Source organism: Notothenia rossii (assembly GCF_949606895.1).
Source record: "Notothenia rossii genome assembly, chromosome: 4".
Taxonomy (NCBI): Eukaryota; Metazoa; Chordata; class Actinopteri; order Perciformes; family Nototheniidae; genus Notothenia; species Notothenia rossii.
The window spans coordinates 85,260,137-85,274,793 of NC_136902.1; the positions used below are offsets into that span (position 1 = coordinate 85,260,137).

Here is a 14,657-nt window from a genome sequence, read left to right on the forward strand (position 1 = left end):
GGAACCGGAGCAGACCCCGGCGAGGCTAACCAGAGGACGGTCTTTATCTGCGGGGCGGCTGCAGGTTTCCCAGGAAGCATGGTGTTGAAATGTAAACCCAGGGCAGCAGCAGGAGTGGCTGAGCAAGAAAAAGTGAGAATGAGGGGAAAGGGAAGGAGAGAGTGAAAGGGAAACCACAGAGAGGGCTTTCATGGCCCAGACGGTTCCCATAGCCCCGACGGCCGAGCACAGAAAATGGATCTACTACGGCTCGGTGGCCCGGCTCTTTGTGCGGGGGCAGCGTGGCTGAATGGTCCTTATGACCGCTCGCTAACCACCAATAAACCTCCAGTCAGAGCACGGTGGTCTGCACTGTCCCACAGCACTTTGTGACAGTGATGTACCGTCTGAACCGGAGGGGAGGAACCTCACAGAGAACATGTGGAGCTGCACAAACACATGAGTTATAGCCTTTACTTAAAAACCAGACATGATTTGTGATGAAAATGATCGTTCAGTTCTCCATACAGCATGTTCAGAGCACAGATGCATAAAGAGAACTGGAAACAGCGGTGGAGGTCCTGGTCATTCCTATGAGAGTTTCTCAGTGGCGCATGAAGCCCAACATGACCTGACTCAAGTACTAAAGTATACGTAACTGGGCCCATAGAGCATGCACACTAGCATTAAGCTTAAGCCCCGCCTCCTACCATTAACCACGGCCATTAAAATGCCCCGCCTCCAATCGCAGCGTCACAGGCGGTCTCGGCTCAGTCCAAAGAATGGAGGGAATAGATTTGAACACAGGGTCGATATTTGATCGTAAATCAAACAAACATTAAAGCTGCGTATCACATGATACTCTGTACAACGACTCTGCACTGACTGGATCACACTCTATAAGTAGCTACAAATCATATATTTGTCAAAACGTTCAAATATATCAAACCCTTTGGGGTCCAGAGTACAAGCTATTCATACAGTCTGGACAAATTAACATCCATACATCTGATTGTGCGTTTTGATAGAGATTGATTTTATGCAGTGAGTGATTTTCTTCTTACAATGAGGGGTTAGTTTATGTAGTTTTGAAGTGTCTATCCTCAATAACACTGCAGGTTTTTCTTCTTTTGTAGAAAGGGGCCTCCCTGTGCAGTTGTTTTTCATCGCCCTTGTCCTGCTTGCTCTCTGGGCCTGTCTCAAGTGTTGTTTGTAGAAAAAGCTTCCTGAACTTCAAAGCAGTAATTACAGAGGCAGTAATCCAGAGTCTGCCTGGAGGTTTGACAGAAGGAACCGCTCTTCACACTTCGACATGTTTCGAATGGTTACGAGCCGCAGCTGAACGGCTTCTGAAGCAGCCACAAACGTGTTTTAGAAACGTCTGATCGGAAACTCTGCAGTGACTTAGCAAAATGTGCGCACTAGTAGGAGAGTGTGTGTGACTTTTGTTCTACACTCCTACAGGGATTGTGACACTACGATGGCTCAAGTTTAAATGCATTAATGTGGTGCACTGCTGCTCCCTGCAACCTGCAAGTGGGTGTGATTGAATAATCCATAAAAACAACCAATTAAATCCTGAAAGAGCAGAAAGCCAAGCCCGAGGGACTCTGGGATCAATGGCTCTTATAAAAAAGCTAGTCTCAGCTGAGCCTTCTGATTGGTTAGAGACACTTTCCAACTGTGCGCTTTATTGCTCTAAAAGCAGAATATAGTTTTGTTTGTTTCAGCTATTCTTGCACTAAAAGTTTTTGTTCAACTTACTTCCAGTGAGCCACGAAATATATATATGGGTTTTTGTAGAAAATGTAAATGGTCTGCATAGTTAAACATCTCAAAGGCAAACATCTCAAAGTTCCAGAGAGAGTTTTATTTCCCTGGTTTCAGACAGAGGGTGAAATTAGGTGCTGCAGTATAAAATTACCTTTTGAACATTAAAGGCCCCGTGTCATGGCCATTTCTACTGATCATAATTCCATTGTTGAGGTTTACTAGAATAGATTTATATTGTGCAATTTTCCAAACTCACATTGGTTTCTCGAACAGCATCTCTGTATAGTATGTGTATTCACTCTCTGTCCTAAAAGGCTTGTTGGAGCTCCTACCCCCCTCCCGTTCCCTGTGAGCCCAGTGTGCTCTGATTGGTCGCGACGTTGAGGCTCGTTGCTGTGAGGAGCAGACAGGCTTCCGTGTCGGCAGTGGCGTTTCTATATGGTGGGGCACAGAAAACTTAGATGTCTATATATAAGCTTCTGCAGTGAGGCTCATTGCTGGTGAGGCACTGGCACTGACTCTTCAGGTTTACAAATATAATATTTTGACCTAAATCAAAATATAATATTATTTTCAAAATATTTTTTTGTCTGATGCTTCGATTAATTTTAAACAGACAGTTCAACAAAAGAATACCCAAAATGTTTAATTTTATCATTTAAATATTGAATTGTTCTCTCTTAGTAAGATCCCATTTTCAATAAAATTGCGGTCTTACCTTGACTTGAAGATGAAGTCCATTGGTCTATCCTTCTGGACAAAAATCTCTATTACTTGTTTGTAAAAGTCCTCCTTATCTTCTTGTAGTTTCAAAAGTGTATCATAAATCGAATCGATAGATTTATGATTAGAAAATTATAAAAGTAGGGTAGACATGTGGATATTATCCGGCTGAACAAAACGTGCATTTATCTAACAGGTACGTTTCCCAGAGATCTTATTTGGAGATATTTTCTAAAGTCCTATGGAGAAATCTCATTGCTTTTTTGTGGAGGGAATGCATCCGCAGCTTACTTCCTGGTTTTGGGACGCGTCTCTCTCCTCCTCTTCATACACCACACTTTTCGCGGCACGTACTTACAGCCAATCAGCTCTGAATGATGTGAGATGATGTATCGGGGGATGGCAGCACTCTGCCCCTATGGTCATTATTTTTTTGCCACACATTAAATAGGACAATACTCTGAGCATGCGCAGTGTAGTTTTTACAGCCACCGTTCACTTAGACACTGAGAGGGAGGGCATGATCGGGTTTTGTCCCACATGGCTCTAAACAGCTCAATAGGCACACACTGTAGACACTAATTAGAAGAACACAGACTAAAACAGCAATGTGCAGACGAATCAGATGATTAAACATGATCTTAAAATATATTTTATCTTTATTTTTTTGCATTTTTTTGTAATCATTATTTTTAATACTTTCTGCTGACACTAGGTGGGGCTGCGCCCCACCTGCCCCTAATGACCAGTCGCCACTGCGTGTCGGCGATACAGCGAGAACAAGCGAAACTCATCCTGAGCACACACAAACACTCACAGCCGAAGTAAAAACAATAAGTGTGGCTTGATATTGAGTAAGAAAAAGGTTTATAACGCTGTGAGCGGGAGCATTTCTCCGAGATCCCAACTTAGCAGCCAAAAAAACGTTTGCCCATTTAAACAGTCGTGGTAGATACCTTGTTTGTTTTAAACATCATAAATACACAAACAACAATGAATACTTACAGGTTGTGTACCCAAATCTCCCGCTGGTCCAAACAAAGTAGGAACGGCATCGTTCTTCAGTGCCCTACGCTGAACATATCCGGCATGAATCGCTGAAAGGTTTGGGAAGCTTTGTTTTTCGTGAAAGGCTGGCAGAGGGTGTGGCCTCTGGGTATCCCCACGTAGGAGTACCCAGGAAGTAAACAATGGAAAATGAGAAATCTCCTACGAGGCGTTTTGGGGAGGTATTTTCTGTGTTAGAGTTTTACTCGCTACAGGGTGTACTTTGAGGGTTTGTGACTCTGCACACCGTTTACATGCAGAAAAAGCTACATAACACACAAGGGGACGGGCAATAACCGGAAAAGCATGACATGGGACCTTTAAAGCATGGAAACAGTAGAGGCACAACACACTAATATGAACCTGAAAATTAGCCAAATCTGTCCTCTTTTAAAATCCTGACCAAGATAGTCAGCATCACAGTTACAGACAACAGATTGAAACCAAGGACATAAATATGAACATTTATTGCATAAAAAATGCATTTCTTATGTATTTGTTCTTAGCAGAATGAAGGTCAGAATCAGAACTCTTGTATTTGTCTGGTAAGGGTGAATTTGACTTCTCTCAGCAGTACCTTTCGGATAAAAGGAAAAAGAGTAGATTTGCATAATAAATAAAGAGTCCAGCAAACATTAGTAAGAACATAAACAAATAATTACAAAGAAATAAGCACAACAAGAAGTAGCATTATTTTAAAGAAATAATGCTACTTTAGAGAAAACTTTTTCCAGGCGGTAACACCGATAAATGAACCAGCAGTAGCTGCAGGCTGCGCACCAATTTGAACCATTTCTACTGAATCCATTCCCCCAGAGCTTCCATTACCCAGCCTCATGGCTCTTTATTTCACTGATACCCATCACCCACCACCCTTTAAGTAAATACACGATTCTGTTTACTTGAGAGATGTTATCTCAAATTCTAGATGTACGTGCAGTTATAGAAACAGGACAGCTGAAGCTTGGGTTACAGAATAAGCCATTCACCAGGATTTACATATTTAGGAATTTTGTTATTCAAGCAGCTGGCACTAGTGGAAAAGCAGAGAGGTTGTACACTGTTGACATTCAATTAGTTTCCATTTCTCACAGGAGAGAATCGCTTGTCTGTTTTGAGTGGACTCTTTCAGACGAGAAGAAGTGGAGCTAAAGAAGAGTCTGTGATTTCCCCCCCCAAGTACTCTTGAAGTACCCTCGAGCAAAGTACTTCACTGCCAACAGCTCCGGTGGGGAAAGCAGAGTTTGGCCTAAAATGTGCATTCTTATAATCAGCCATTTGTCTGAGGATACAGCGAAGAGAGATCCACTGTTATTTAAAATACTTTTATTTCACGGCTTAGTTGAACACTTGATTCTGATTGGTCAATTTAGACATTCCAGAGGTCTGCTATTTTTACGCTAGCAGACCGTTGACAAGGAGGATCATGGGAATATGTGCAGTCATATCACTCCGCAGAAAGAAGTCCGGTCAATTCAACGTCAGGTGTGGACAACAAACATAAGTCTTCATCCGTCAGAAAACGCTATGGAATACTTTTTGAATATTGTATTTTTATCTTGTGGAGAGCAATAATCTTTGGATTCATGAGAGCTGGACATCAGAGAAATCAACAGAAGAAGACAGACAGGAAGTAAACACTTACGGGAACAACAGCAGCAGAAGAAGACAGACAGGAAGTAAACACTAAAGGGAACAGCAGAGGAAGACAGACAGGAAGTAAACACTAAAGGGAACAACAGAAGAAGATCGACAGGAATTAAACACTAAAAGGAACAGTAGAAGAAGACAGACAGGAAGTCAACATGAAAGGGAACAGCAGAAGAAGACAGTCAGGAAGTAACAACTAAAGGGAACTGCAGAAAAAGACAGAAAGGAAGTAAACACTAAAGGGAACAGAAGAGGACAGAGAGGAAGTCAACAGGAAAGGGAACAGTAGAAGAGGACAGACAGGAAGTCAACAGGAAAGGGAACAGTAGAAGAGGACAGACAGGAAGTCAACAGGAAAGGGAACAGTAGAAGAGGACAGACAAGAAGTCAACAGGAAAGGGAACAGCAGCAGAAGAAGACAGACAGGAAGTAAACACTAACAGGAACACAGTATGGGCCCGTTGGTACGAAAAGGAACGGACTAATTTTCCTTAGCGGAAGCAATACGATCATTTGTAAATCAATGAAATCAGTTTTGTGACCCGATCGCTGCACATTATCCCTGACTTAACAACACCTGCCCAGACTCTGCTGCCCTGGTTGGCTCTCGCCCCAGGCGCTGAGATGACTGTAATGTAAGCCTTGTTCTTTAACGTCAGTGGCTTTATGAATGGAAATGGAAACTCTTAAATACGAGATGACTCACACGGTAAAGCCTCTGTCCTGAGGCTCCCCTCTCAATGGACATAAAGCACACCCTACAGTATGTTTGGTTTGGCTCTGCGTTTCCTTGTTCTGCCAATGAGTTGGTCCAGTGTGTAGAGACAGAGGTTCCGACAAAATAACATCTTGCTATTTATTTGAGTTGGTTTGTTTCAGCTATTAGCACAGCACATATCATCCTATTCACTTACATAGTGTCTCCAAACCTGAAACAAACCATTCATTCATGGAATTCAGGAGAGCCAATCCTGTAAATGCAATTGAAAAATGTTTGTTATAAAAACCAGTACAACTCACAGTCTAGGTTTTTATTGCTGTTGCACTTAAAGGAGCTGAATGAAATGAGAAAATAGGCCATAAAAGCTGTTGAATATCGAACATTACATATCCTCTTGCATCGCTAATAGAAATGCAATAAAAAAACGTCATAAATATTCTTAGTTTAATATGCCATAAACATTTCAAATTGTATGTTATGTCAAAGTCATAAAACTCTTAGTATTACATTTTAGAAAAAATTCATAATGAAGTATGACAAGTTTAATGATGCACGCTCTGCTGATATCTCATTACTCATGATGGCCGACTGCCATGCTGATGCTGATCCATCATCATCATCATCATCATCATCATCATCATCATCATCATCATCATCATAGTATTTTATTTGAAAGTGACAGGACAGATATTAAAGTGTTTCTTTGCCTTCTCACTGTCAATGCGATTCATTGTAAACATCTTCACTGGAATCACTGGATCAACCCTGGGGTCAAACTTGGCAATGGGATTCATTTGCATCAATGCTTTTTAACGTGTGAAGGTCTCCAGATGAATCGTTGACAGCCCTAAGAACGACGCATTGTGCAGCCCTGCTTTCTGTGGTTCACACTGTAGTTGACTCTCTTTAGATAGCACAGCTCCACCATAAACATGTGCAGACCCCCCCTCCCTGTGTGTATCTATACCAGCAGCTTCTCACATCAGATCCTCCATCCACAGTGTTGTTATGACTTTGAGGTTATCTGTGCATTCCTCTCAGACTCTCCCAGGGATGAGGGCTGAGAACAGACTCACTCCTCGCCCCTCGTTGTGTCCCTCTCTCTCTCTCTCTCTCTCGGTGTGAGCGCCAGGTGCTGACACCCCGCGCTGAGGGTGATGAGAAGCCGGCGAGTTGTTTTGTTTACCCGACTCACCTCCTTCACGATCACGCCTCCAACTTTCTCCCTGGGCCTCCTTCATCACTCTTGTCATGTAAACAAAACACAGAATGTATTTTCTCCGCAGCCTTAGGTGGTTGCGGGTGAGTCGATAAATTCTTCTTTCGTTTTTTACTGCTGAGTCCTACAGTATCGCAGTACTATTCAATTCAAAGGTTTAATTGTCATATGCACAAAGTTACAGTGTAGAAAGGTTCATTACATTCTTCTGACCTGAGCTCCTGCAACAATGCAACATATATAATAAAATACAAAGTAAAAAGTAGTGCAAAAAGTCCATATACATGTCAATAGAATATAGGATATGTACAAGAACAGAATATGAAATCAAATAATGTAAATACTACATGAAGTGTTTGTCCACCACTTTAAAGACTTTTAAACTCGTTTTTTTGTATCGCATTATTTTCTACAATTGTCTGCAATAATCCAAAATCCCATTGGCTTTTTGAGGAGGGAACCAGTGAGATGCTGCCTTCAGGTTCGGCCTCCAAAGATAAATCACTGCTCCTCTCTATTATCGCTTATAAATGCAGCTTGAGCTCCACTTTAAAGGGACCATCAAGTCACATTCAGTGGTCACAACAAAAGAAATGTCCCGCAGCGCTTCAATTAGGGTTATCATTAATGGTTAGAAATCACCCCTTTCATGTGGCTTCCTCGGTCCCTGGGATCCCGGGGCGTTGTGGTTGTGATGCGTTTAGGGACCCCTGCATGCTGGTATCATCTTATAGCTGAGGGGCAGGGAGCGCCCGGCGGGTAAGAGGAGATGATAATCCCCCTCTCTGCTCTCAGCGGGCCAAACCTGCACTCACTTTATACCTGGTCCAGAGTGTGTGTGTGTGTGTGTGTGTGTGTGTGTGTGTGTGTGTGTGTGTGTGTGTGTGTGTGTGTGTGTGTGTGTGTGTGTGTGTGTGTGTGTGTGTGTGTGTGTGTGTGTGTGTGTGTGTGTGTGTGTGTGTGTGTGTGTGTGTGTGTGTGTGTGTGTGTGTGTGTGTGTGTGTGTGTGTGTGTGTGTGTGTGTGTGTGTGTGTGTGTGTGTGTGTGTGTGTGTGTGTGTGTGTGTGTGATGTGTTCAGGATCCCTGTGTGAAACTCTTTGCGACTCCATTCATGCGTGCCTGTGCAGACATGCTTGTGTGTGTTTGAGTGTGTGTGTGCCTTGGAAGTGACCCATGCAGGAAAGAGAGAGGGGGGGGGGGAGTGCCTATTTACATTGGCAGTTACACAAGGGGAAATGAACTGACTTCAAAGCGGGCGTGCAGCTGAATTGTAAAGCGAGTGAGTGAGTCCTCCACGCATGAGCGGCCTCTGAAAACACAGACAGACATTCCCAGCGCCACACACTCATATCTGCTCTACGGCAACACACACAGTGTGTGTGTGAGCGCTGTGTGAAGCACTGTAACATACAGAGGAGGGAGATTTGTATATAGTGTCTCTACTGTGACATGTTTCCACGCTTTAATGTTCAAAAAGCTCTTTATTTTTCTCATACTGTCTGTGCTGCACCCCCTCTTTTCACCCTCTGTCTGAAACCAGAGCCCAGCCTGCTCTGATTGGTTAGCTGGCCGGTTCCGTTGTGATTGGTCAACCTCTTAGAGATGTCCCGCCCCTTAGTCTATCATGTACAATGTGGCTGAGCGCTATAGCCAATAGAAACGCAAATGTTATATAGTCATGTCACTATGTTCCAGAAGTAAACAAAGGAGTCCAATGGAAGCATTTCAGGCAGGCTGTGGGAGAAAAACTCCCTCTGGAGGGAACACATGGATTTTAGCTTTGCAGACCATTTACATCCAGACAAACCTAGGACACACTAAGGAGAAGGGGAAACAGCAAAAAACAGAATAGGGCCTCTTTAAATAAAAGTAAATGGTCTGAAAATACTCCATTAAAGATAAAAGTCCTGAATGCTAAATGTTACTTTAGTAGAAGTATTATCCGTTGACAGTCAGACATCACTTCCACTACACACACACACACACACACACACACACACACACACACACACACACACACACACACACACACATACCATGTATACATCACTTCAGGGGACATTACATTGATTTACATGCATTTCCTGGAGACTTATCCTAACCTTAACCAACACATGCCTAACCCTAACCAAGTCTTCACCCTAAATTGAATGATTCCCCTCATGGGGACCTCCATTTTGTCCCCATAAGGGAGGTGAGTCCCCACATGTGACTGTGTAAACAGATTAGGTCCCCACAAGTATAGTAATGCTAGGCCACACACACTCTCTAAAACCTGCTGTGTGTTCTCTAACAGGGATGCTGCAGAGACAGCCCACCATGGAGGAGTTTGTGGACGCGCTGGAGTCCGAGCTCAACCCAAACTTTGAGACCTTCCTCATGGACTCTGAGAGCTGAAAGACGACGCTGTAACCATGGAAACAGACGAGAACTTTTCAAAAGAGACGATGCACGCTCATTACTCAGCATCTCTCCTCTGTCTGTAAATGAAGTTTTTATACGTTGCTGTCTCTGTTAAAGTCACATTGACTTATGATTATATAATGTGGGTAATTAAGCTGATAATATAAGATAACATGGTAAGAATAAACTACTTTATACCTGATCATCTCTGAATGTTGATTATTGCAGATTATGTGAAATTGTGTCCGATTGACAGATCTTCTGGGATCCATTTTGTCATATTGTTCATTTAATATAAAAAATGTTAAGTTTGTACACGTTTTATCACATTTGTATAGCACTGAACATTAAATAATAAGCATGAATTTCATTAAAGTCAGATTTTTCATCATTTAATTTGCCTTTTATTTCCATTGACTAGTTCCTTCCCCTCATGCCATATTTTCCTCTCAGCTCACATACTGGCCGAACTTTGTTTCTTCCTGATCAAATCAGCGTGAGGAAGAATACTTCATCTGCTCTTCCTGTCATGTGACCATTGTTTAGACTTCAGATTAATACCGCTCCATCTGTTTTGTCTGTCAGGAGGACGAGGTCTGAGCGGGACGTTCACTTTGTGTAAAAACTTTTCAGTGAGAAACGAAAAAGTTGTGTACTTCAAGTCTTAAATGGAGTTGTTGCAACGCATGTTTAAAATACTGTTAACTTCACGCAGTGTTGAAGCTGTTTACACACCACTTTAAAGTAGAGACTCCTATCCAGCTTGGTAAATAAAGTGTTTTTCCACATTTTAGCTCAACTGTCTTCCACAAAGCTGCCGGCATCAACAGACTCACTCATTATGGGCTGCAGCTGCTCCCTGTTACAGTGGCTTTGGCCTGAGATATGAGACTTGAGGCAGGTGAGGAGCAGCTAGGTTACCCCCCCCACACACACACAGGATTTTACCACTTCCTGTTCCCTGAAGTTAATGGTTTTTGAATGTGTTATCCTGAAATAAGGTCTGTGGTTAACACACGCTGAAGAGACTTGAACGTTTTGTTCTTCGTAAGTAAATACCCCACTGGTGGTGAATTTAAAATTGGCAGTTGCTAACAAGTTCCTAAATGAGATGACTACTTTCCGCCAGGAGCATTTTCCTTTTGATTAGTTTTGATTTGAACAAAGACAAGAAAAGCTTGAAACAGAATATAAAAAACTACACCCGGTCCTCTATAGCCTCATGTTATTTCTGGAGATTGCCTTTACGCTTCAAAAATCGCAAATTAGGTTGTTTCATGAAGACTATCCTGCTGATCGAAATGTTGTATTATTATAAGACTTGCAGATATGAGGCCTAGTGAAAATGTACATTAAAAAGGAATGGGGTGTGGCACAAAGGCTGAACGGCGGCTGCCTGAGGCATTCATTAAAATTGCACTTTCTAACTGCTTACAAGAGATAAATAAATCACTTTTAATGAATTCACTGGAGAACAACACATGAACTGCTCACTATTTAAACGTATTCAAGTGCTTTATTTACAAAAACAATATGTTTACAATAACACTATAACAGGGGGAAGAGAAACAGTCTATGTTACAAAAATATTGACCTATGTAATATTTTACAGTATCTACATCACATTCCTCGTCTTAATTGTTCCATGAAAGATTGTCTTCAAGGTGCAACATTAATAAACCACTTTCTGACACTTTTTGCTTTCTTTCTTCACACCTCTCGTTTTTCTTACACACAAAAAGCTTCATAACACCAGCTGCAGGATCAGCGGCCATGTTCTCCTACATGTGAATAATATGCAAAGCAGCGGCTCGCTTTGATTCACCGTCATAGATCAATACTCCAACTTCATTCAGTTCCACCTTCTGGGCCAGTGAGTTCACATTCTGTGTGTGTGTGTGTGTGTGTGTGTGTGTGTGTGTGTGTGTGTGTGTGTGTGTGTGTGTGTGTGTGTGTGTGTGTGTGTGTGTGTGTGTGTGTGTGTGTGTGTGTGTGTGTGTGTGTGTGTGTGTGTGTGTGTGTTTTTATCTCAGTGCCCCGGTGCTTTCTTCAGCAGTGCTTTTGTTTGCATGTATGTACATACTGTATTCTGACCCTGTGAAGAGGGGCTCTGAGGTCAGCACAGCAGGAGGCATTTCAAAGAGGCGGCTGCACTTGATAGTGTCTGTATGGTGGAGGTGGTGGGGGGGGGAGGAAGTGACTGCTGGGTAATCTGATCCGGGATCTGGCCGCGGCTGTTGTTGAGTCCGGGGTGGTTCAAGGGTGCAACACGAGCCAAAGACATCCATGTCATCCTGCAGAGAGAGAGAGAGAGCAGGAAGAGGAGCGCGGTGATTAGTAACAAATCTACCCAGAGGCACGGGGGGGGGGGGGGTCGTCTTGTCTACATCAAAGAAACCCGTCTGGTATGTCTTGTTTTTTTAACCAGCTGCTCCTCACGGACACCAACAGCAGAGGTCATCACACAGCAGGAATTACAAGTAAGCAGTTCATGTCTAAAGTAATTATAGAAAAACTTATCTCAGATATCCTCTTTGTTCTCCAGAGGTGGAGCACAGATTATTAATTTAAGTGTAAAACAAATATTGATATACGTCAGTAAGTACCCCACTGGTGAATTTAAAGATGGCGGTTACTAACAAGTGTCTATGAGACTACTAAACGTCATGAGGCCTGACGTTAGCCGCCATTAGCTTAGCGGTGGTGACGTGCTGTAGTTCCTTTATAGCCTAACATTAGCTTTTTGTTTAAAAAAATCATAAAGTGGTTTTAATATGTGAAGATTACCCAACTGAACAAAACGTGAAAGTTAAATAAACGTTTGTTTGCCACAGAGATTGTTTCACATCTAAAATCACATGGAGAAATCCCATTGGCTGTTTGTCGAGAAATGCTAACATCTGGGTCGGCATCCTCCCTGCACCACTGTATCAAATGGAAATGGTGCAACATCCTAAGGGTCTCCTGCAGGACAGTCATGCGTCTCCTCACCGTCCTGACTTGATGCCTGCTGTTTGGGGAGAAGTGCATCTGTCACAGCTTCACTGTAGCTCTGCCTGCTCCTCTCAGGTGAGTTCTCCCTCGACCTACACCTTTCCTCTTCCTCTCCTTGCTGCACACCCTCTGCAGGCTCTGGAGCTCCTCTCATCCCAGCGGCCTCTCTGCAGCCTGACTCTGGATGTCCTGCCTCCTCATCCTGGTGTGTATTTCTGTGAATCATAGTTAAAGAAAGAAGCTGTGGTTATTATCTCCAGGATCTCTGTTCACAGCCACACCCTGTGGTGCTTCACTTTAATGTGAGATTCCCCAGTTGTTTCCCAGCGTTTCCTAGAATCTAATTAAATGTAGAAAATTCCCCTCTAAGAAATGTTGGCTGTGCACCAGGTGCTAATATGCCAGCACTGAGTAGGTATTGAAAGCAGTAGCTGTATTCTTGCTTTCTGGGGCTTTTATTTTGAAAGACATGCATCATCCTGAGCCTACTGTTCAGATACAGTTACTTTCTTGGGCTTTGATTTTTTTTAAAGAATCATCCTGAGCTTCCTGTTAGTATTTAGATACTTTCTGGATCTTTTATTTTGAAAATAAATCTCACCTTGAGCTACCTGTTAGTATTTAGATACTTTCCGGATCTTTTATTTTGAAAATAAACCTCACCTTGAGCTACCTGTTAGTATTTAGATAGTCTTTTATATTGAAAGATAAGCCTTGAGCTGAGCTTCCTGTTAGGATTTAGATACTCTATGGGGTTTTCATTTTGAGTTCTGTTCAGGGGCACAAATGTGCAGTATTTATACTTTAAAAAGTGAAAGATTGTGTTTCCTCACCCGTCGCTGAGGCTGGTCTGGGACGGGAAGGCGCTGACGTCCAGGCTGCGGCCCAGACTGCAGCTCTCCTCACAGCAGAGGGACGGGATCAGGTGCACCGGACCTGAACATCACACACACATCAATTCACCCACCTGCCATCACACTGTACAGAGTGGTGCAGGAATGAGTCCTACAACCTGTGAATGAGTCAGCATTCTACCACTTCCTGTTCCCTCTTCTCAAAACCAAATGTGTTTGTAGTTAGACGCTTGAAATAAGGTCTGTGGTTAACACAAGCTGAAGGGACTTTAAAGTTTGGTTCTAAAACTAAAATACGTAAATATTTACCCCACAGGTTGAATTTAAAAACGGTGAACAAGTGTCTAAATGAGGACTAAACATCATCACGCCCTATATTAGCCGCCTTTAGCTTAGCGGTGGTGATGTGAAGTCATGTAACCGTGCTTTGGTTCCTTACAGCCTCCGTTAACTTTTTACTCCAAAAACCATAAAGTGACGTTTATATAACTGACGGGTTAGTGGCCTAAGAACTCTTTACTTTGGACAAACGGCCACTGAAGTGAGGATACACTAATAGTTTGATGTTCTGCAGCTGAGACGTACCGCAGGTGTGTCCGGGTCCCAGGTGGCAGCGGCAGCAGGGTCTCTGGGGGAAGTCGTGCAGCCAGCGGGGGTCCAGGCAGGACAGCTCGGCCCCGCTGTAGGGACAGTCCTGGGACCCGCAGAGAGGCCGCTGAGGGACCACAGTCATTAGAAACAGCAACACACAAGACTGTATTGATAATATTATTTTCCTTTATAATGTTTTTACATCACACCGAAAAAAACTGAATGAAATGTATTATGTCATCAGATTTCATATAACTGTATTATGGTTAGTTGAAAGCAATAATATTAAGTTGAACCTCATATTTTTATTTTTTTTAACTTAATAGTGTTGCTTTCACTAACCTAATACAGTTATATGAAATCTGTTGACATGATACATTTATTTACCCTGACTACTTTCATCCATCATAACTTTTTTGTTTTACATTCAATTGCATTTAAGGCTTTTTGATATCATTCACAGCAGACATTTGAACATATACAATTGCTGATCACCACTTTCTTGATTTGATTTACTCAACTTTGTAACACATGGTGTTCCCGGATATGGAATTAGTAACCATCCGGATCAGATAAAAACACACACCACACACACACACACACACACAACACACACACACACACACACACACACACACACAACACACACACACACACACACACACACACACACACACACACACACACACACACACACACACA

The 14,657-nt window shown here is 42.6% G+C and overlaps 2 protein-coding genes across 3 annotated transcripts in view; one reads left to right on the forward strand and one right to left on the reverse strand.

Moving 5' to 3' along the window:
- LOC307036765 (mitochondrial intermediate peptidase-like) overlaps positions 1-9,912 on the forward strand; it is a 37,307-nt gene extending 27,395 nt beyond the window's left edge. For both annotated transcript variants that reach the window (XM_079677377.1, XM_079677378.1), the window contains one exon: positions 9,410-9,912. In XM_079677377.1, the coding sequence (XP_079533503.1) occupies positions 9,410-9,510 (101 nt within the window). In that variant the 3' untranslated portion in view covers positions 9,511-9,912. The remainder of the gene's footprint in view (positions 1-9,409) is intronic.
- A 1,100-nt stretch (positions 9,913-11,012) lies between these two features.
- Positions 11,013-14,657, reverse strand: part of LOC307034950 (tumor necrosis factor receptor superfamily member 19-like) — a 15,397-nt gene continuing 11,752 nt past the window's right edge. Inside the window, 5 exon segments of the mRNA XM_079673872.1 lie at positions 11,013-11,810; positions 12,508-12,725; positions 13,344-13,446; positions 13,950-14,064; positions 14,066-14,118. Of these exon segments, the coding sequence (XP_079529998.1) occupies positions 11,806-11,810; positions 12,508-12,725; positions 13,344-13,446; positions 13,950-14,064; positions 14,066-14,118 (494 nt within the window). The 3' untranslated portion in view covers positions 11,013-11,805.